Raw genomic sequence first — 21407 nt, 5'->3', positions numbered from 1 at the left:
CTTATCGGCGGCAAATATTGACGCGATGCGCCAGATTGGCGCAGGATGGAGCACCGGGACGGTTTACCGCCGGCGGCTGGAGGTCCTTCCAAACATCGCGCCGCCGTCGCCGGCGCCCGCGTCCCTCCTGCCGGCCGCAGTGGCGGCGGATTAGTGCGCCCCGGAGCCGCCGCGTCTGGCCCAGCGTCCGGCCAGTTTTCCAAGGACGACCGAGCGTCGCGGCAGACAAACTTGTCTCCAAAGCCGCCGCGACTGGTTCTGTGCAGATCGGAGGAAAAATACGGAAACCCTCTGTCAACAACGTGCCTGACAGAACCATGTGCATTGCAGCGCCTTGTGCGAACATTTCTTCATCTGCAGCGCTCGGAGGGGTCTTAAGCTTTTACGAGTGGAATGACCTTCCACTTCCATTTGCAAACTTATCCCGGCCGTTAAGGAGGCAATCTGCGCGTGCGGAATGACCGAAGAGCGGGCTCGGTGATTTCCGGATGGCCGCCCTGGCGCTGGTTGACGCCGCCTAGTTCTCGGAGGAGAGCGGCGGTGTGCAGCTGGTCAGTGGCTGCGTGAGGGCTGAATGGGTCGTAAGCTCGTCCCGCGGCCGGCGCCGTGAGCGCGTGACTAAACGTACCGACGCATGACTCACGGTGCCGTGCTGAGCGTTCAGCGGAGGGCGGCCTGACTAATGACCTGGCCGGCTCAGCTCGCTGGAAGAGCAGTGGGAGATGACCGCCTGGTCGTGAGCGTCTGCCCAATCAAAGATTACCATTGGGAGGCGCTGGCTCTAGTAACTGCCCGTGTAAAATGCCACTTGTTGACTTGTGGTGTTGTTACTTCCCCCGGAATTGTTCGCGAACGGCGGCTCTCAGGCCGCCATCGGCAATCAGGGCCGACGGAGAGACACAGCCGGCTCGCACAGATCGGCTTGTCACGCCCCCCCCCCCCCCCCCCGGACTGCTGCCGGCGCGGCGCTGCAGTCGTGCACGTGCGGACGCACCGGACACCTCGGGCGGCGGCTGGCTGCTCCCAGCCGTCAGATCCGGCGCTGCGCCCCGGCCGGTCCCGCTCCCGAACGCGCCCGTTATTATCGGCCATCGTTAGACGGCTTGACGGCCTGGGAACGCCGGCCGCCGTCGAGGCGTAATGATGGTGACGTCACTCGTCCCCGTCCGCCGTCCGAAGGTCCCCGACCGCTGCCGGCGCCCCCTTTAGGGTGGCCGCCCTCCGCTTACCTGCAGGGCGCTCCGGAGCGGACCCCCGGGACGAACCCGTCCGCCGCCCGCCCCGTCGCCCCGCCTGTTTTGAACTGCTTTGCCATGATAATTGCCGCGGATAGGTTGCGTTCAGTATTTGTCCAGGATATATGATTGTCGCTGGATTGCTCTGTTGTCGACGCGCTCCAAGAGCGCAATTATGGCCATTATCGTCATCATTATCACCATCAGTGTCAGGGTCCCGTGACCCGATCCTCCCGTCCTTGGCCGTGCTCACATTCGGCCAGCTATGGTGGTTAGTAGCGGGCACATGGGCCACCGTAGTGTCGCCTGCCAGAAAACTTACCTGCCTTCTGTGTTTTAGGAGGCGTTACAAGCGTTATGTTTGACAGGTTGCGTTCGATGCTCATAAGAGGTCTAGTGAACAGTGATGGACTAGTGGTTTTCACTTGCACACATGCTCTGTAGGTGATCTTTGATTTTTCCTATTTTCAAAGCGTTTGCCTCATCTTCTCGTGAAATCACGGACAGCTAGATGGAACCATCGACCTTCGAGCGGCTTTCCGCCATTCTCCCGCCATTCTCCCACCATTCTCCCGTTACCCGGTCGAACAGTGCTGCACTTTGCGGCCCATGTTGCCTCCCTTCACGAGAGACTGACGGATGCATTGCATCGTGCGAGAAGTGTGCATGGACGATGGATTGCATACGTTGCATTCGTGTTGATTAAAGTGTGTATTTTCTGATAGTTTTTGGGGTTTTGCCCCTGAACTTCACATTATTTCGATTATTTTGCACACCGCAATCAAAAGTAGGCTGCCGACCTCGCTTTAGATGCTGGGTTCTCGTTTGTTTTTGTCATTTTGTGTTCACATGTCGAATATAATATAATTCAGAGTTTCGGGAGACGCTTGAAAACAAGGTATCAACCATCACTAACGTCTAAAGCATGAACAATACTGAAATATCCAGCATTTCCATCACGTTGCCAGATACTCTTGGCATCGTTTTTTAATCAGCATATGCCGAGGTAAGTGTAACAAATTATTCTGCCCGTGACAATGTGTCATGACTGCAATATGTCATGACGTTGGCAATATGTCATGACGTATCGCAATATGTCATGACGTTGGCTTCAGGTGCCTCCGCTATGTCAGCGAAATAAGGCGCGCCCGGGTTGATAAGAGATGATGAAACATGTCCTTTTGCACCTCAGCAAGTAGGCGTCAGACAAACCAAAAGCAGGCCTGCTCTGTCCGCCAAGTTGTGACACATCGTAAATTGCGTCATTCTTTTTTTTACTAATGAGCTTATCCAGATTATCCTCTACAGACGGTCAGCAAAACATCCGATTAACCATCCCTGATCTGAGCGTTTTTGGATGCATAGCGGTAACGTATCTCCTAGTAACATCTGGCGAGAATTCCGATGGTAGTCATATGTATATATTAGGCAATGTGGATCCTTAGCCACAAATCGAGAATGATGCAATGAGTCGCTGTGGGAAAGGTGTCGGGGGAAGTCTTTGAGTGGCAAAAGCTTACAAACTGACCAACTTCCATGAAACGTTTTTCTCACCATGCTGCCTCGCCATGCTACCTGACCCACGTCCATAACGCCACGTTCAGGACTTCTGCCACTCGTAACGTGTACGCCTTACCGCACTATCGAATCATCGAAATAGTGGCGTTGCTGTCTAACTGAAGATCTCAAGGGAATGCAGGGCTTGCACGGCTCCGCCCAGTCGGCTAGAAACCCCACATTTACGCTGTGTCTGATGTATTTTAGTGCAACTCTAATCAAATTTGGGCGTTAACACTACAGGCTGCCTATATCCCCCCCCCCGCAAGATCCGATCATGGGTCCGCCACGTGCCGGTCAGCACGAGAAGGCGCCGTTCCGCGGCTGTAGTCTCTTACCGGCGGTGCGACGAGGGTCGGTTGGACTTCCGGCGCGCCGGCCCGCCGTCCCCGTCAGGTTCCGGCGGGCACGCGCGGGCCGCCGCCAGCGGGCCTCCCCCGCCTGCGCTGACGCACCCTGCCGCCGGCGCCCTGCAACGTGAACCGACCCGGCCCCGGCCGACCCCCCCCCCCCCCCACGTGACCGTGCACGTGGGCCGCGACGCGGGCTGGCGTTCGTGCTCGGGGAGCTGGACGGTAACGATGTGTTTGATCGTACGATTTTGTGCTTGGCTGGAAAACTGCCGCTTCTGGATAGGCGTGAGTCACGCTCTGGCCTTCTGCCTCATATCAGTGCTTTCCATGCGGTCGATTGTTTCTGGAATGAACTCGGCTGGCCAGAACCGCCATTGTTCGACCTCTCTCTCACGTCACTTATCATGATGCAGTAAGTTATCCATCTAACATGTAACACGCTGCGATGCCCCATTGCCACATATTTAGAAACGGAGTGCTGGGGTATGAGCAGCGAGCCCCACACTTCAGGCGCCGTCTCCACTTGAGCAAAGGCTGCAGTCTCCCTTGTGCTGTAAAACGGCGGCGGCAGCCGGCCCCTGCTGCAGGCAGTGACGTTCCTCGTCGTCTTCTCCGGTGTGCACGTGCACTGTGGGAGTCTGCAGTGGACCGTCCGCGCGGGCCGGTTCTATTTTTGCGCTCGTCTGGTCAAAAGCCTCATTAAGTGCTCCTGTGGAAAAAATGAAGCTCCATGCTGCTGCAGAAGACATGTAAGGAATGAAGCATTTCGAAAAGGTTTTTTGCCTCTCTGGGATTATGGGGCCCCTCGCACCGGCTCTCCAGTGGCGAGAGTGGGGCCAGCAGATGAAAAGCGTCGGCGATGCATCCTGAAGGATAGCTCCTCATCCATCCTGCAAATATGCCGGCCTTGTATTGCATTAACAATTGCATTGCAGCCTTGTTTTGGCACGACTTTGGCTCTCCATGGCGTTTCATCCATTACCATGAGCAAACATATCTTTCTTTGTGACGTTAAATGGCGCGCCAATATTTTTGTGACATTACGTCACCATCACATGACATTGTGACATTACGTCACCTTCCAAATAACGTAGATCTCGCCGGACGTAATCAACATCATCAGATAGCTGGAACTGCGGCAACAATCATCGGAGTGCGATGAGCATCATAACCGTCCACAAAGCGGGGTTTTCCATCAGAGTCGATAACGCTGCATGATTTCGCCGAACGATAATGATGTAACTGCGTCACCTTCAGCAGCGCCTGTTCCCATGTCGTTTGGCAGCCTTTCAATCGCATCCCCTCCTAACGACCAGCGTTGAGGTCGCTGTGTCATATACTGTGAATTGGACCGGAAACCGGCAACAAATGACCGTGACCCCCCCCCCCCCCCCCCCCCCCAGTGCCGGCCCGCTGCAGAGGGGCCGAGACACACTCGACAGACGGCTGGAATCCCTCAGGGACGACTTGTTGGAGCGGCGCCCAGCTTTGCTCTCAGAAAGCGGCTTCAAAATATTTATAATTCTTGAGCCCTTTGGCCCACAAAGCGCTGGCTCCTACGGGTCTACGGAGGAATATCCAGGGCTTCAGGCGGATAAAATGCGTTGCATAACAAGGAGATGAAATGTAGTGCAATGTAAGAACGCCCGCTTGAAAATGAGGTGACTTATTTGGTTATGATCAACTCGTAATTAGTTGGTGTAGGAACCGCGGGTCCAAGCGGGTGATGTGTCACCTGTATTTATCGAGTCTTGACGAATTAACCTTGTCATAAAGCATTAGCAGAACTGACTTTAAGAAAATTTGTCACACACTTTTTGCAATGTTTCTGTCGGTAATGCCAGTGCGACGCATTTTGCGGCATGGCACGATCGAGGTTCCAACAGACGGGATCATTATCATGCACTGCACATGATACAGAAACGTAAGCGACCCAAGTCCGTCTTCGTTGAAAACCGGAACAAGAAGCTCGCATCATTGCATGGGAACATCTCCCTTTGATGGGAAATGCTGGAAGATATTGAGAGATGTACAGAAATACTTACTGTTCGGTTACGTATTTACCAGTGACTGCTGGAATACAAGCTGGCCATGAGCCTAACAATTTCGGTCACAGTTTTGCTTAAGTGGAACAGCTAAACAATTTTGGTGACTGCGTTGCAGACATTTGGAAAATGCAGATAGTTTGGGCGCATCTTGACCATAATAGATCAGACAATGTGCATTTAAAGTTATCGAGCCTCACCTTGCCTCCGCTGGGGCGCAGCCTGTTGTGTTCGGGGCCGGGTAAGATAAAGCTGAATGATACTGGCCCGCGCTAGGTTTAGTAAAGACGCGCCTATGGGCCGACCGGCGCCAGAACCGTTTGATATTTTATAAACGACACGTCTGCCTATGCCGTACATTTTGTTTCACGTCTACACCAGGGCTGATCGCTGACGTCTATCGCCAGTCCGTAAAGGGCCAATGCGAGGGACTCCATAATTTGCGCAGGATAGCCCGAGACAGGCTACACGCATCGACTGACCGACCCTCATTTTTGTCAGCACGACTCTCCGTTTTGTCCACCACCAGACATAGTTCTTCTCGTGTTGCTGCACACCTGGCCGTTGAGATATGGGCCCGACTGGTGTTTGCAAAGTTACAAGCTCGTTAGAAAGGCGACCGGCCGGACTTAAGTCTGGTCTGATCGGACCAGGCCGCACAAACCGCCAAAGTTCCGGCTATTTGACGTCAAGACTCCCTCGACGCGCAGGCTTGTTTTAATTATTTGCTGTATGATTGCATATTCAGATGGTTGGATTAGCTTAAGTTCAAAAACACTAGCAGCGGAATAAGTCACAATAAGTTATCGTATAGTGTGATCGGCTCTTAATTGCAGGCAGTCAAGCCAGTCGATAAACTACATCGAAGTGATCTAAAAACAACGAAGGGAACTTCGGTTTACTGCGTATTGAGGCAATAACCACCATGCAAGCCTTAACGGATGACGTTATAACTCATCGACCGCATCAAACATCGAAACTTCCACCACAGAATGTCTCAGACTGATTACATGTCAGGTGCTGAAAATTTGGGCAAGTTACCTGAAGGGGGAGAGAGGGGGGATTTTCTCTCTCCTTGCTACCGATTCCCAACATACAACACCATTCACCTGTTTTTTTATTCTAGAAGAAAGTTGGTTCCGAATAAGTAATCTCGTCAGGGACGCGTGTAGTTTTATAGCGCCGAACAGCTTTTAAAAGCACGCAAATCTCTGAATTGAACAGTTTTGGGCTCCACATCCTCCTGGGCTTTATTAGCTTCGATAGTTTTGGTAGGAATCCCTTACGCTCCTTCCACGTTGTGCCGCAGGACGGCGGGAATGCTCTCGTCCCTTCCACCTTCCTTTTCCTTAGAGTTGACTGGTCTGGTGATATCATCCAGACCCTCTTTTTTCTTTTTGCTCTCACGTATTGCTCAATTTCGCCCGTTGTCAGCGTTTTGTAATCGACCTTGTTCCTGTTTCCCGGGAGCAGATTTAGGTGGATACGCTTGGCCGCGCCACGGAACAATGTTCAACTTTCCTCTGCAATACCAGATTGAATAGCACTGACGCACAGCTTTGTTTGTTTGTTGGATACCTACCGCACAGCAATACTTTGGGTTGTGATCGCAGTTAGCCATTCATTTTTAGCACAAGGCGTCTGAGACATAACAATGAACCATTGTGTCTGCTTGATATTTTTGCTTGCGGTTTGTTGCGCATATTATCTTGCTGATCCAGTTCGGTCTGTTTCTGTGTCCCTGCTCTGTTTGACAGCTGCCATGTCTGACCGGATGTGACGTGGTCCATGCTGTTTCCCATCTGGTGCGTTTGACCTGGTGTGGTATGACCCGTCTTCGTCTGTCAGCGGACACGTCCGATGTGGTCTGGTCCGCCTCTTTCTGTCGGCTGCCTTTGACCTGATGCGGTCTGGCTGGTCTCTGTTTGTCGGCCGCGTCTGACCTGATGCGGTCTGGCTCGTCTCTGTCTGTCGGGCGCGTCTGACCTGATGCGGTCTGGCTGGTCTCCGTTTGTCGGCCGCGTCTGACCTGATGCGGTCTGGCTCGTCTCTATCTGTCGGGCGCGTCTGACCTGATGCGGTCTGGCTGGTCTCTGTTTGTCGGCCGCGTCTGACCTGATGCGGTCTGGCTCGTCTCTGTTTGTCGGCCGCGTCTGATTCGATGTAGTCTAGCCCATCTCTGTTTGTCGGCCGCGTCTGACCTGATGCGGTCTGGCTGGTCTCTGTTTGTCGGCCGCGTCTGACCTGATGCGGTCTGGGTCGTCTCTGTTTGTCGGCCGCGTCTGACCTGATGTGGTCTGGTCCGCCTCTGTTTGTCGGCCGCATCTGACCTGATGCGGTCTAGCTCGTCTCTGTCGGCCGCGTCTGACCTGATGCGGTCTGGCTCGTCTCTGTTTGTCGGCCGCGTCTGACCTGATGTGGTCTGGTCGGGGCCAGCAGGGCAGCACCAGTACCGCGCATATGGCCTGGGCCAGCGACCGTTCCTCGACACCCGCTTCTCGGACCACCTCCGCGACCTGGAGCACTACCGGCGCAAGTCGGACGGCCTGCCCTTCAAGGTGCACGGGGCGCCCGTCTCCACGCCAGGTCAGCCATGCGACAGACAGCTGTCGGCTGTTGAACAGCGCACCAAACCTCGCGCCCGACAGCTAGTACTGGGAGGGGGGGGGGAGTTCAAGGCGCACACAGAGGAGCTGGCCGCCAGTGTCATAGCCGCTTCCCTTCCCGCGCACGCGGGCCGCGCCGCGCCGCGCCGCGTCGACGAAAGCGGGGCGGACGGCGGCGCTGCGGCCAAACCGGCGCGAGCTCTCTCGCCGGTGCTATAACGAGCGCGCTGCTCCGCCGACCGGCCTGCCGCTGCGGCGCGCCCCTGCAGCTAACAGCTCCCAAATTAGCACCATATAAAGATAAACAAGGATTCAGTACCGGAAGCCGGGAAATACGACATCCTTTCCGTTATGCCGGCCGTCGACGGTGCATTGTGGGAGCGATGGCGGCGCCCGGGGCGGTCCGGGTCGGACACCTCCGACCTCGGAGGCGGCCGGCGCGACCCACCCCCGACCTGGCAGCCAAACAATAGCCCGCCCGCAGCCACCGATGGCTGACTTATCTCATATTAATTCGTTTATATGTTGAGATCATGCAAACAATGTGGTGCCGGTGGCAGGCTGGGGCAGGAGCACAGCCAGCTCGGGCGTCAGTGGCCGGTGTACCGACAGGGAAAAACGCGGCCAGCAGCATGGCGTCGATAACCGCAGACTAGCTACAAGCACTTTTGGCCATCAAATCTTGATGTATCGTCGGTCGAAGTTTCTGAATAGCGACGGGAACGTCAATATAGAAGCAGGTAATCGGTGCCGAAACCGATATCGATGGCGGTGTGACGTCTCCTTCGAGTTGTGCCGGTTCGGGAACGCGTTGGGCTGGATATGCCTGTTGTACTGATAATACGGTGATCAATTCATCGTCTCAATTAGAGTAAATTATGTCGTCTCGGGTATGATTGTATCTGCTCGTTCACTTCGTCTTCAGCTCCTTCTTTTTATCTGTTTCACATCCGTACGAATTCATCGAAGATTACGTCGGCGTTATAGACAGCTGAGAGGGAGGCCATTAAGCAGGTGCGCTTCTTGTTTTCTGGCATCTTCCTGCCATCAGTGCTCAGGTGGTCATAATTCCTGCAACATCCACACGGCTGCACGATGGACAAAAGTCAAAGCCCCAGGGACGCCCTCAGTGTTTGTCCCGTGTCGGAGCACGATGCACAAAAGCCGGAGTTTCAGGGCCGTTCTGTTTTTGGCTTTGTCTCGTGCTGTGGCGAACCAGCACGAAGACCCATGGAAGCAACCACTTTTGGGAACGCAAAACATATGCATTATTGAGCTCGTGACTGAAGCGTTCCAGATTCGATGCCGGCGCCCTGGATGTGCCGGGTGCACTGGTTGCATTGCATGCCCGATTACAGACATACCCGAAACCTGTCCAGCCCGCGGGAGTGGTATGGTATGCGAGGATCGCCGCTGGGACGTCTGGGACATTGTTCCGGCGGGCCGCCATCAATCTGAGTGTTGTGATTGCCCAGGTGCGGGGTGGGAGGGGACGGGCAGGACAGGGTGGCGCGGGCAGCTCACGCCAGCCAGCCATCAGCTGCCCCCCCCCCCCTCTGTCGCGCGCGCGCGACACACACACACACACACACACACACACACACACACACACACACACACACACACACACACACACACACACACACACACACGACGGGCGATCGGCCTCGCCGATTCTGACGGCCGATCTAACATTGAGTATGCTGTGGGGAGGGGGCATCGACAGGGAATGGTCGTAGCTCTAAGTGGATAATAATTGCGATATTAGAAATGGCCCTCACCCGGCGCCGGCGCCTCATGGCTACACACAAGGCGCTGGCGCCCATTGCCCATTGCCCTTACGGACTCCATGCGTTACTGTCATTGCTTCATAACGTTGGAATATAGACGATCTGCGGGTCGCTGCAGACGTGGACGTTCAACGCCCCGACAAAGGTGGCGTCGTAATCGGTTAGCCCGCTCCGAGCTGTCCTGCATGGCCGGCTGCCACGGCGGCTGGGCCGGGGCCGAGGCCGGGGCGGGGGGGGGGGGGGGCCGGGGCCGGAGCCGGAGCCGGAGGCCGGGGCCGGAGCCGGAGCCGGAGCCGGAGCCGGACCCGGACCCGGACCCGGACCCGGACCCGGAGCCGGAGCCGGAGCCGGGAGGCGGGGCCTGGGCCGGGGCCGGGGCCGGGGGCCGGAGCCGGAGGCCGGAGGCCGGGGCCGGAGCCGGAGCCGGACCCGGACCCGGACCCGGACCCGGACCCGGAGCCGGAGCCGGAGCCGGAGGCGGGGCCTGGGCCGGGGCCGGGGCCGGGGCCGTGGTGGAGCGAGATGGGCCCGGCTCGGCCCTGCTCCACCGCCGGCCCATCTGTCACCGGCCGTCCGCAGTCGGCTCACTTATGCCCGGCCGTCACTTGCGGCCTTACCCACATCAAATATTGAGCTGGCGGCGGGCCCAGCCGGCCCCCACGCGACAAACGCGACCGGTCGGCCGTAACTAGCCGCCTCGACAGGGCCATTGGGCTCCATTCACCGGGTCACGGACCGCGGCCGGAGCCTGGCGGTGAGCGGGCGTGGCGGCAACACTGCCGCGCCCATCGGGCCGCTCACACGAGCCGAATGGCTACTCCTTTGTAAATAGCCATGCACGGGCAGCATGTGCGTGTCAGATTGGATGCTTGTAGTACTGCGTGGAACAGTATTTTCATTACGTCGCCCCAAAAGCTGATTTCGGGATATCGCACGGTATATTTAGGCGATGAGCAATCATCACATCGGGTGGCAGCCAATGTAGGCTGGAAAACATTGTAGATACAGCCTGGTGGGTGGATCTTCTGCCAACGCTCAGTAGTGAGCGCTTGGCAAAATTAGTTCAGAAATTTGTGCACGCAACACAAGGTATAATAATAATAATACAGTTAATTTTGCACCACTAGTTAGCACATATCTTGACACAGGTTTGCTTGACACGTCAGAGGACCCTATCCGGGGTTAAGACCCAGTTCACGCCTTTGGTGGCGATCACAGATCAACTGACCCAGGTGGGCGATAATGATGTTCCGATCATCTGATCTGCTGACTGCCTGGAGGTCCAATGCAATGAGATCGTACTCATATCGGATATGCACATGTGCTCTGGCAATGATGCCACTAACCCTACTTCGCTTGCACGCAATGCCTTAACAATGCTGTTCTCATTGGACATGAGTCCTTGGTTGAGCATCACCTGCCGACTAGCTACTAGCATGGGACAGGGAAGAAGCTCAAGCTCTTTACACAGGTCGTGGTTCCTTGAAAATTGAGGTAGACACATAAAAATGGGAAGATTGAAATCGTGCAATGTCAAACGCCATCAAACACATTTCGAGCGCCAATGGCGCTCTAAATTGACACTTTTTGCAAAACATTTGAAATGCGCTCCGTGTTGCCGAATTCTGCAATCGTACAATTTTTGTATTTGAATGGATGGCAAATACGTGTGCACGACAAATATGTATGTCAAAGAACTTCAAGTTGTTTCAAAGATTATGACAAATAGCAACCAAAGGTTATATCTTTGACCCATCAAAAAGGCCACACTTACCTTGTGGTGATATTGGTGTCCACATCTGAGGCAACTTTATGTAGGTGGAGAATAAGTACACGCTTCTTGCTAATGCTACGTTTTGCACGACATCGGTGAGCATTAGATGGTATTACAAACCAATTCGGACCCCATCGTCCCTTTCAGCGGTTTTTTAGAGGCTGTAAAGTTGGGATTATTACTTCAAAGACTTCAGGGAGTCGAAGATTACTGCAGTGCCCAATGTGCAAAAGGGATGAACAGTGTTAACACAAACACCGCGGGTAATTTGTGCCTAAATGTCTGAACACGCGGCAGGGAAGCGAGATGGAAATAGCTGTTGAAAGTTGCGAGGAAAAAGGCGAAGGTGCGGCCCCCGGGAGCACCTAACTAGTTGTGTCTTCCGCAACTAAAATCAACACATACCGTTACTGACACCCGCCCGGATGTGTGGGCAGCGACTGATAACCGGTGCTGTGCCTGGAGGCTATTACACGTGCACGACTTCGATGCCGCGGCGGCGCTAGTGAGCCTGGCAGCAGTACAGTTCGCTGCTTCTTCACGACGAACAAAGAACAAAAGATAAAACACCTCCTGCGATGAGGTCTCTGGAAGGTTGTTATTTAAAACAGTGCACATCACAGATTACGAACGTACGGCATATGCGTACATATGTCATGCATCGTCCAGTTTCGGTTTTTACTTCAGGTCTTGTAAGGCAGCTCCGTATAACTAAGCCCGACCTATTTTCAGCTCATGCACCTGTCTCTGGCACCAAATACCCGGTTGAGCCGGATCTTTCTAATCGCCAGCTCTGCAAAAGCCTTTTTTCAACTGTCATTGGAGATAATTTAATTGGCTTTGAAATGCTCAAGCTTCCCTGAACAATTAACTGTGTAGATTATATTTGATTAAGGTGTCAGGCATTTCACCGACACTATTTTGTGAAACAAAATGGTGTGCTTGTTTATGCACAATCAGGCAATAAACACGCTGTGTGCATAAACAGATAACTAAATCAGGCATTGCCCGTGAATGAATGTTTGATGAACTGTCGCGGTTATCGGGTGGCCGCCTTCATGAATCAAAATTGGACCGCTTAACCTCACAACCCCAAACACAAGCACCTAGCTTCAATTGAAAGAAACGCTGCCACCCCCAGAACAGCTCGAAGAGCCGGCAGCCATATGCCACAAACCACAAGCGGGACCGAGCCAGTCAAAAAGAGCGGCGGCCGGCCATCACGGCGAGCCGCTATTTAGACGGACGGCGGTGCCACTGCTCGAGTCGGCGCCGTCCGGAGCCGTGGCGCGGAACAAACGGCGCCATCCATCGTGTGTTCTAGAAACGCGCAAGCACGTTGCCGGCCACCGCAGTACATGGCGTCCGCCCGCCGCCCGGCCGGCTGTCGGTGCGCTCGCCGGCGTCCCAGCAGCTTTCTCAGCACAAATGGAAAACAGTTCTATTACCACTGAGGGCGGTGGAGCGTAGCGACGCCTGAGAGGATCACACGGCACGCGGGCGCACGTGGTCACCTGCGTGCAGCGTGCAGGCGCCACCAGTGCGGGCAGGTCCAGCCGCCTCGCGCGACCGGCGCCCGGGCGGCCCGCCGCCGAGCGCGCGCCGGTCGCGATCGGCTGACGCCTGCGAACGCCAGGCGGGCGGCCGGTGGCGCGGCGCGCGCGGCGCGGGGTGTGACGGGCGGCCGCCCCCGCACGCAGTGGCCCGGTGACGAGGCCCGGCCCGGCCGAGCCGCGCCCGCGGAGCGCCGGACGTCATGCGCCGGCCGCGTCACACTGCTGACCGCTCGTGTGCGGCGCGCTCTCCCAGCGGAGCCTCGTCGAATGTCCCGACGGGAAGCCATGATCTTTGCCTGGAGGATGCGCTACGCTGCCGGAAACCTCTGAAAACTTCACAATCTGTCGAGCACTTGCAGGGAAATTGACCCATTATGTTGCCGCTCGTTGTTTACAGCTATTGGGCACAATCACTATTCAGTTCAGGCCTTAATATCTGCGCTGTCCATTCTCCGGAACAACATTACCATTAAAAGCGTCGCCGTCGCCGGTCGCGTGCTATTGGCCGACCGGGCCCAGCGGTCGTCCGTGCGCGCACTGTTACCGCAAACGACCCGACCGGCGGTGTAGGTGCAGGACGTGCCGCCGCCACCGCCGTCAGGCGGCGCGGGGGGGGGGGGGGCAGGTCGGACGGCACCGCGACCCGCCGCCACCGCAGCAGCCCCGGCCGAGCCGGCCACCCAAGTGTCGCTGCAGATGCACAGCGACGGCCTCCGGGTCCGAGCGCGAGGACGCGGCGCGCCGCCCGACCGTCCGACGCGGCCGTGGTCGGGATATTACCCGTGTGCGCGCGCCGGCCGGCACCTATGATTTCACGGTGGCGCGACGCCGCCGGCCGCCGCCTGTCGAACGCAATGCGTCATCATTATACAGAACTATTGAAATTACCCAATTTAAGCGGCCCGAATTCACGCAGGATTGAATCAAACGAGCTGCGCGCCGCCAGTCGGGCACGCATTAATCGGCCTGAGAAGGGGCCTCGCCGACGGCGCCTGGCTGATTCTCAGGACGGCGCCGTCACGTCAGGCGGCCCGGCCGGCTGACAGGCGTCAGTTCGTGACGTGACGGCGCCTGCCTGATTCTCAGGACGGCGCCGTCACGTCGGGCAGACCGGCCGGCTGACAGGCGTCAGCTCGTGACGTGACGGCGCCTGCCTGATTCTGAGGACGGTGCCGTCACATCAGGCGGCCCGGCCGGCTGACTCGCGTCGCCGCCTCTCCCTGTCGCACGTCAGCCATTCGCCGCTGGCACTACCGGGTCAACCCCGGGTCAGAGGCGACGCTGGGTCGCGCCGCCGACGCGTCGCCAGTGTCGTGACCGGGGAAGGTAGCGCGCCCGCCTGGCCTCCTGGGGGGCCGGATGGACCTGGGCGAGGGCTTATCGGATTGCCCTTGTAAAGAGTCCGAATGGTGTGCAAGATTTTGTAGCGTGCAACGGGTCGGGAACGGGGAGGCACCCCGAGAGGGTTGGTGACCTAAGACGGCTAAGGCCCATGCAAGGATCAGGGGCCCTGGGAGGATCATAGGCCTGGAGAACGTCAGGAGTCTTAAAACAGTCAAAATGTCTGGGACGATAAGGGACCTTACGGCAGGCCGAAGTCTGATGTCTAATGTCTAATGTCAATCAAGTCTAACGCCCTTCTGCGACCGGAAAAGGACTCAGACTGCTACAGAGTAGAGACTCATTGTGAATAGGCGATGGTCTCTCTGGGAATACCAAAAGGCCATTCTGGCTGCCACATCCTCATGACTGACATGACCGTCTACCAGAGGTGAAGGACCCGTCTACCAGAGGTGAAGGACCCGTTGTGACTGGCAAGGTTGCCGTGGGACTAATCGGGGCCTCTGTTGCTTGTCAATGGCTCCTTAGAACTGCTGGAACCTTAGGCATGTGAAGAGGCCCTAATGTGACAACCAGCTATTCAAAACGCTTAACCCTCTCCCAAAATAGTGTTTGCATCGGACACTTAGCTGTCATTTACCAGTATATCTCGCCCCTTTACCTCATCTATATTCATATATCCTGCCCTCCCCAGCCCCCTGAAGGTTAGAGCGGCTAATGGCTGGGTGGACAGCAGCGCGGAGCCGGCCAGCGACGCTAACGACACCCGTACATACGCCGGCAGCCGTCAATGTCATCAATATCGAACAATGACAGTCAGCTTCCTGGCGGCCGCACAATTAGGGGGCGGCGGGGGGAGGGGCGCAGGTTGGTCCCATATTAAACCCGCTCATTACGAGCGCGACCCGCCGCCGGACCGCGAAAGCCCGACTGTGGACACGGAGCTGGGTCTGCAGCAGGCTGTCCGTGTCCGTTCTCTCGGTAATGGGGAGGGGGGGGGGGGGGCGCAGCAGACCGCACCGTCCGTGCTTGTCTGCTGACGGCACCTGGCCGCGTCTGTGCGCTGACCTCCCCCCTCTGCTCGCGAGGGTCAGCCTTCAGCCCGCGTGCGTACTCGGCCGGGCGGTGGCGCCGGAGCACGTCCGTCGGCGGCGGCGCGGCGCCGTTCCCAGCCGTGGTTTTGCGGCGGCGGTGGGTGGGCCGGCGGCCGACGGGGTGGAGACTGGCCAGCCGAACGTTTACCGTGAAACCGACACGGCCCGTGCGGCCGCCGCGACGCGCCGCGCTGTGCCTCTCGGCCGGCCGTCCAGCCGGGGCGCGACTCACCACCACCGCCGCCACCGCCGGCGCCAACACCGCCGCCGCCCGCCCGCCCGCCTGCTTGCCGCTTCCGCTGGCGCCGATAATCGCCCGTGTAAATGGCGCCGCCGGCTGCAGTCCCGATCCGCCGCTTAAATGTGCCCGGTAGGGTGGCGACGGCGCGCGCCGGCCGGGCGGCGACGGCGGTCACTCGTCTCCTCCCACCGACCGACGGCGGTCACTCGCCTCCTCCCGCTGACCGGCGGCGGTCACTCGTCTCCTCCCGCCAACCGACGGCGGTCACTCGTCTCCTCCCGCCGACCGACGGCGGTCACTCGTCTGCTCCCGCCGACCGACGGCGGTCACTCGTCTCCTCCCGCCAACCGACGGCGGTCACTCGTCTCCTCCCGCCGACCGACGGCGGTCACTCGTCTCCTCCCGCCAACCGACGGCGGTCACTCGTCTCCTCCCGCCGACCGACGGCGGTCACTCGTCTCCTCCCGCCAACCGACGGCGGTCACTCGTCTCCTCCCGCCGACCGGCGGCGGTCACTCGTCTCCTCCCGCCAACCGACGGCGGTCACTCGTCTCCTCCCGCCGACCGACGGCGGTCACTCGTCTCCTCCCGCCGATCGACGGCGGTCACTCGTCTCCTCCCGCCGACCGACGGCGGTCACTCGTCCCCTCCCGCCGACCGACGACGGTCTCTCGCCTCCTCCCGCCGACCGACGGCGGTCACTCGCCTCCTCCCGCCGACCTACGGCGGTCACTCGTCTCCTCCCGCCGACCGACGGCGGTCACTCGTCTCCCCCCGCCAACCAACGGCGGTCACTCGTCTCCTCCCGCCGACCGGCCTCCGGGCGGCGGCCCCCGCGTGACGCGGCCGCCGCAAGAGGCTTTTACCGGATTGTTGTTTTCTTTCGTGGAGCTGGCACCCGCGAAAGAAACCAGCCGGCACCGCGGTGCCGGCTTGCAACGGTGCGGGGTCAGCGCTCGACCCTTTCCCACGATTCCGATAGGCTGTCGGGCGGCTCGGAGGGAGGCCGGCCCGGGGACGCAGCTGCGTGCGCCGCACACCCGGAAGCGGCGACAAAAGGCACACTGCGCCGCTTACAACCGGTGGTCGCGCTCACCCAAACTGGAAAATATTATTGTCGTGCTCGGCAGACATTAGTAACGTGTCCGTCATCCGATGAAGTGAAATATTTGTGATCATAACGAAGTGTCACTATGTAATAGCGTGCACACACTTGTTGCCCGTTTCCTTGTCACGGCACATGCCTTTACCTATAAATGTCCATCGAATGATGTATGAGGGTGTCTATGCCCATGTTTTCATAGGGATGGAGTGCTTCTTTGGGTAGCGTAAAATGGAGCTACTTTAGCTCGAGACGAAACACATGTTTTCCTATGATATGGTGGACATGCGAACGATTTGAGGATAAAAAGATGGTGTGATCTTGATGTGCAAAGTGTTGTGACACAGCTATTCGTCTTGTCATTTTCTGGAAAAATACATCTTCAATGATAGCTTTTGAAAGTCTAAAGATGGCCTTTTTGGTTTCGCTTCTGGAAATTATCCTGTTGCGTCCCATTTATATAAGTCCATCACGGCACACTTCTCCAAGTAGTCATATTTTGTGTAGCACAAGCCATATTATTTTCCCATAAACCCATTTGAGGAGGCCCCCAGTCAAATGGTGGCATTTTCTACACGGCATTTAATGTAAAGCTGCGTCGAAACGTTTGTATTGAGGTAATGTAGGCTACCTCAATGATGATAGGGTGTGGTCTCACGCATTTATGCTGATATTTCATCCCTGCAAAATCGTTATTCCGTCAATGCAGGACTACATTTTTCCGCATGTTTTGTGATGCAGTAGACTCCTGGAAAGCTTTGAAAAGAGAAAAAACGGAGAACAGATAAAGATAGCTACCGAGCCACTGCATGGGAGCCACCAGCAGTTGGCGAAGTGCACTACGACAACATCCATAAGATTTCAGTCACATCAGGTTCACAGGCTTTTCCCAGTCTTTGGCGTTTCCGGTTATCCTTTGACACCGCGGACGAATATAGCAAACAACGATTGCATTTGGGATGAACCGGTGACGAGTCACGTTCTACATTCTTTAACTGAATTTCATGGACAGTTTGTACCTCCGATGCAGGAGAGGCCGTAATATCCTTGCTATCTGCGTCTGTATATATGTGGGCACAAATATTGCGCGTATTTGCTTCACGAAAAGTACATTCTGCCTACATTTTTAGCTGCCTGCGATGGTGCGTAGAGGATCCCTGCATTTTGAATTGCTGTGATTAGTCGTAACATCATCCTCGTTTCATATCATTTGATGCCCACCAAGTACCACTGCGTACTGTTTCAGCTTATGTAAGTCTGGAGAGTCATCGCGTGCAAAGGAATTGCTGTCCCATAACATCCATCGCGCAATAAGCTGGCTATTGCGAGTCATTGCGCTAGCTGCCCACAACTGCAACCTTTGACTTCTTGACGAGCACGCACATCATTCGCAACACTGATTTTTGCGTGGCTGTCATCTCCGTAACGCTGTCTGCATCGAGTCCTGTTTTCGTGTCGCCCGTCAACTGTGAGATATTGTACCCAACGCTCTTAAAAAACGCCAATGGCTAAGGCTGACCAGAACGGCAGCACTGCAGGCTTTGCGGGCTGGACACAGGCTTGGCCGGGGTGGGGCGCTCTGCTGGCTGGAGTTCTAGGAAATGCTGCGCCTCTGGCGGCGTACTGGCGGCCAGCAGGTTGTGATAGCCGGTCGGCTGGCGAGGCCGTCACCGCAGCCTGTCGCGGGGAGCCGTGCGTAGGCTGCCGGCCGATGTAGCCCCAGTAACGGCGAATGCGGTCGCGGATCGCAGGCGCTGGTCAGCTGATCCCGCTCCAGTTATAAGTTGGACCTCCACACGATCACGAGAAGGCTCCTGATCTCGAGAAGGTCCCGATCCCGAGATCCCGAGAAGGCTCCTGATCTCGACGTCGGTCCAGGTCCACTCACTGACGGAAAAGCAGTACCCGTCCTGATTTGGGCACAGCCCCCCCCCCCCTTCCAACGCAACCCCCCCCGCCGATCCCGTCACTGACGCTCAGACCCACGCCGATGCCCGGCTGCCGACGGAGGCGGTGTCGAGCGTTGACCGGTGTGGGGTCGCCGACCTGAGGTCAGACGGCGGGCGTACTGCCCGTGCGCGGCGGCAAACCAGGCTGGGCGGGAAAAATGGCCGAGCGCTCCGCTCCGGCCCTGTGTCAGATATTTACTGGCCATTGTCTCTGGTGTGAACGTCTCTTGAACCCGGGCGAACAGGCTGGCCGTACATGACTACTTTTCGACGGGGATTGTCTCGCTGGGATTAGCTGCGGCCGACAAAGCTGGACATTGCAGGCATTGCAGAGCCGCTCGCACGGCGAAAAACGTGGCGACCGGATCTGTTAAGCCATGTGCCGCCGCTTCCTGAACATGCGGCTGCATTGAACCTTGTTAGTACACAGCTGAGGCAACTGATTTTTGTGCAGCCAAAGCTCCCGTTTTTTCGGGACGAACTCGTTGTGCAAAAGGTATGCCGCCGACTCGTTTTACGTCAGCTGGAGCCTGTAAAGGTTTATAAAAAAGGCATTTATGACGGCGCTAGACGCAAGTCAATGTGTTGTTCGTCTGAACCAAAATCAAGGCCGACTATCAGGCAGGCATGCTCGGCGCAGCACTGGTGTCTGCACAGCTACTTTAAACATCGAGCTACGTGCCGATATGGCATGCGCTATTCACAATCTGCCATGCAGAGATGTTAAACACTTGCATGCTCCCCCGACCAGTATGTATAGCTTGGATCCGGCGAAACGTCGGTAATATCCAACTACCAGCAGGCCGCACACTAATAATAGCGGCGTGCACCATAATACACCAGAAATCAGATATTGCAGAGTAAGGGCACAGAACGCGAAGGCGTGCGCTGCGTTCCAGTGATCGCCTCTATCTCTCGTAACGGGGTGCGCCCACATAGCAGTTGTGGTTAGCTAGCGGAGCACCGAGTTTATTTAACGCTGGTATGTTAGCCCGAGCGGGCCGATGCGACTGCTATGTCGGTCTTTCGCCGTATTAGATGATATTTGTGTCAAATATGAGTCGGATATGACTCAGAAGGGAGGCGGGAGGGACCAGTCGGCCGTCGCTGATGTCTCTGACCGTCGTCATTTCAATGTTGCCCACTGAACAGCCAACACAGATTCCCGCATCGTGCCGAACTATGCGAGATAATGAGTCCAGAACGCAGGTAGCTTCGAAGAGCTTCGAAGGCTTGGCATAGGCGAGCAGGCATAGCTCGGGTCTTCGCCGTTGTCGCTGAATCCCCCCTGGCATCGTCTGCCTTTCCTTTCACGTGTCTCAACCATACCATCACTGCACGCGTGTGCCCAAACATGCACAGACTGCACGAAGTGCGAACTAGTCGGCGCCTGTTTGGTGCACACGCGGCAGGAGGCCCACGCAAATGCAAACGCTGTGCCGGGTCGTGCCGCCATCCGCGGCAAACAGAGAGGCGGGCTGACAAAGCTCACGAGCCAGGAAACCATCGGCTCCCGCGCTGGCACGTACGCCTGGACTCGGACGAGAGCAGTCTCTTGTTCAGACAGGCTGTCGTTTCGAAATGCCCCAGTTGTGATAAGCTGGTCCGCCCCGCTGGCGGGTGCAGTGCGGCACACGTCGGCTGCGCACTGCACATTTGCGCCTGCAGCTGTGCAGTTGACACGGCGTGGCTGCACTTAGGTGCATGTGTAGTTGTATGCAAATGTTTCGGTTGCACGACAGTTCCTTGACGTGACGTTCGATCGCACTCACATCTTCCGCATGTAATTTTCACCGAAGAGCTGCCTCAATGTGTTGTGTATTCAGCGCGCGGTCCAACACCCACGCAGATGTGGGGCACCAGACATTCTCCGTCCATGCCTCCCTTGCACTGGTGAGCAATGGTCGCCAGGCCCGGCTCCTGGCACCGGCGGTGTTTCGACACAGGCGGGGACGCGTCACCGGAGCTGGACGCCGATCTGTGCATGTGTACGGAGATCGGGGCACTGGGGGGCGCCTGGCCGGATGGTGGCGCCGGTGGCGCCAGCTCGGTGGCTCCTGTTCCGGGAGCTTGGGCCGGCGCGGCGGGCTCTCCGGGAACAGTGACGTCACAGCGGGCCCGAGACGGTCGTTCCCCCGGGCTGGCCGGACGCCGGGAGGGCGGGTGGGTCGACACGGCACCGTCGCCGACGACGGCTGGTGGCACCGGGCGGGGCGGGGGCGGGGACGCGTCAGATGTCTGGCGCTGTGATAGTGGCGAGGAGAACGGATGCTGACGATGTCGTACAGGGCTATAAAGGAAGCCGCTGCGGCGTACTTTTCGGACGCAGACGAGGACATCTCGCACGGCCGGAACGCTGTGGTAAATGCTGTCGCAACAGGCTACTGAGCGCAAATGTCTGCAATTGTTCCGCAACCAGAACATTGAACGTGAATTGCTGGATTGTTTGTCCCCGTTTCGTCTTAACGTAAGCGGAGGTTCAGCGCGAAGGCCGCTCCAATGACTCTGAGCCGACAACTGCGCCTGGCGCTTACCACAGGCATCCAAACGGCCGCTGTTGGGCGTGACATTTGGCTACCGACAGCTGGCTGATCTCAACTTGCCATCCGGTAGCATGCTAGGTCTGATGCTGTTTGCGCGATTTGGTCACAGTGATCTGGCGTGTACATGCCCAAGTGTAGCACACGGATTTGCATTGGACAACCATGTCCGTGCGGCGGGTCTAAAAGGTCGACAGTGGTGTGTGAACCTTGCGTACAAACAT

The 21407-nt window shown here is 57.1% G+C and overlaps 1 protein-coding gene across 1 annotated transcript in view; it reads left to right on the top strand.

The window, feature by feature from the left end:
* Positions 1-21407, top strand: part of LOC119102855 (protein lozenge) — a 47063-nt gene that overhangs the window by 21101 nt on the left and 4555 nt on the right. The window contains exon 3 of the mRNA XM_037226307.1: positions 7630-7841. Within this exon, the coding sequence (XP_037082202.1) occupies positions 7630-7841 (212 nt within the window). The remainder of the gene's footprint in view (positions 1-7629; positions 7842-21407) is intronic.

This window comes from Pollicipes pollicipes, unplaced genomic scaffold, assembly GCF_011947565.3.
Source record: "Pollicipes pollicipes isolate AB1234 unplaced genomic scaffold, Ppol_2.1 Scaffold_5724;HRSCAF=6776_pilon_pilon_pilon, whole genome shotgun sequence".
Taxonomy (NCBI): domain Eukaryota; kingdom Metazoa; phylum Arthropoda; class Thecostraca; order Pollicipedomorpha; family Pollicipedidae; genus Pollicipes; species Pollicipes pollicipes.
This window is presented reverse-complemented; position numbering and strand designations above follow the sequence as displayed.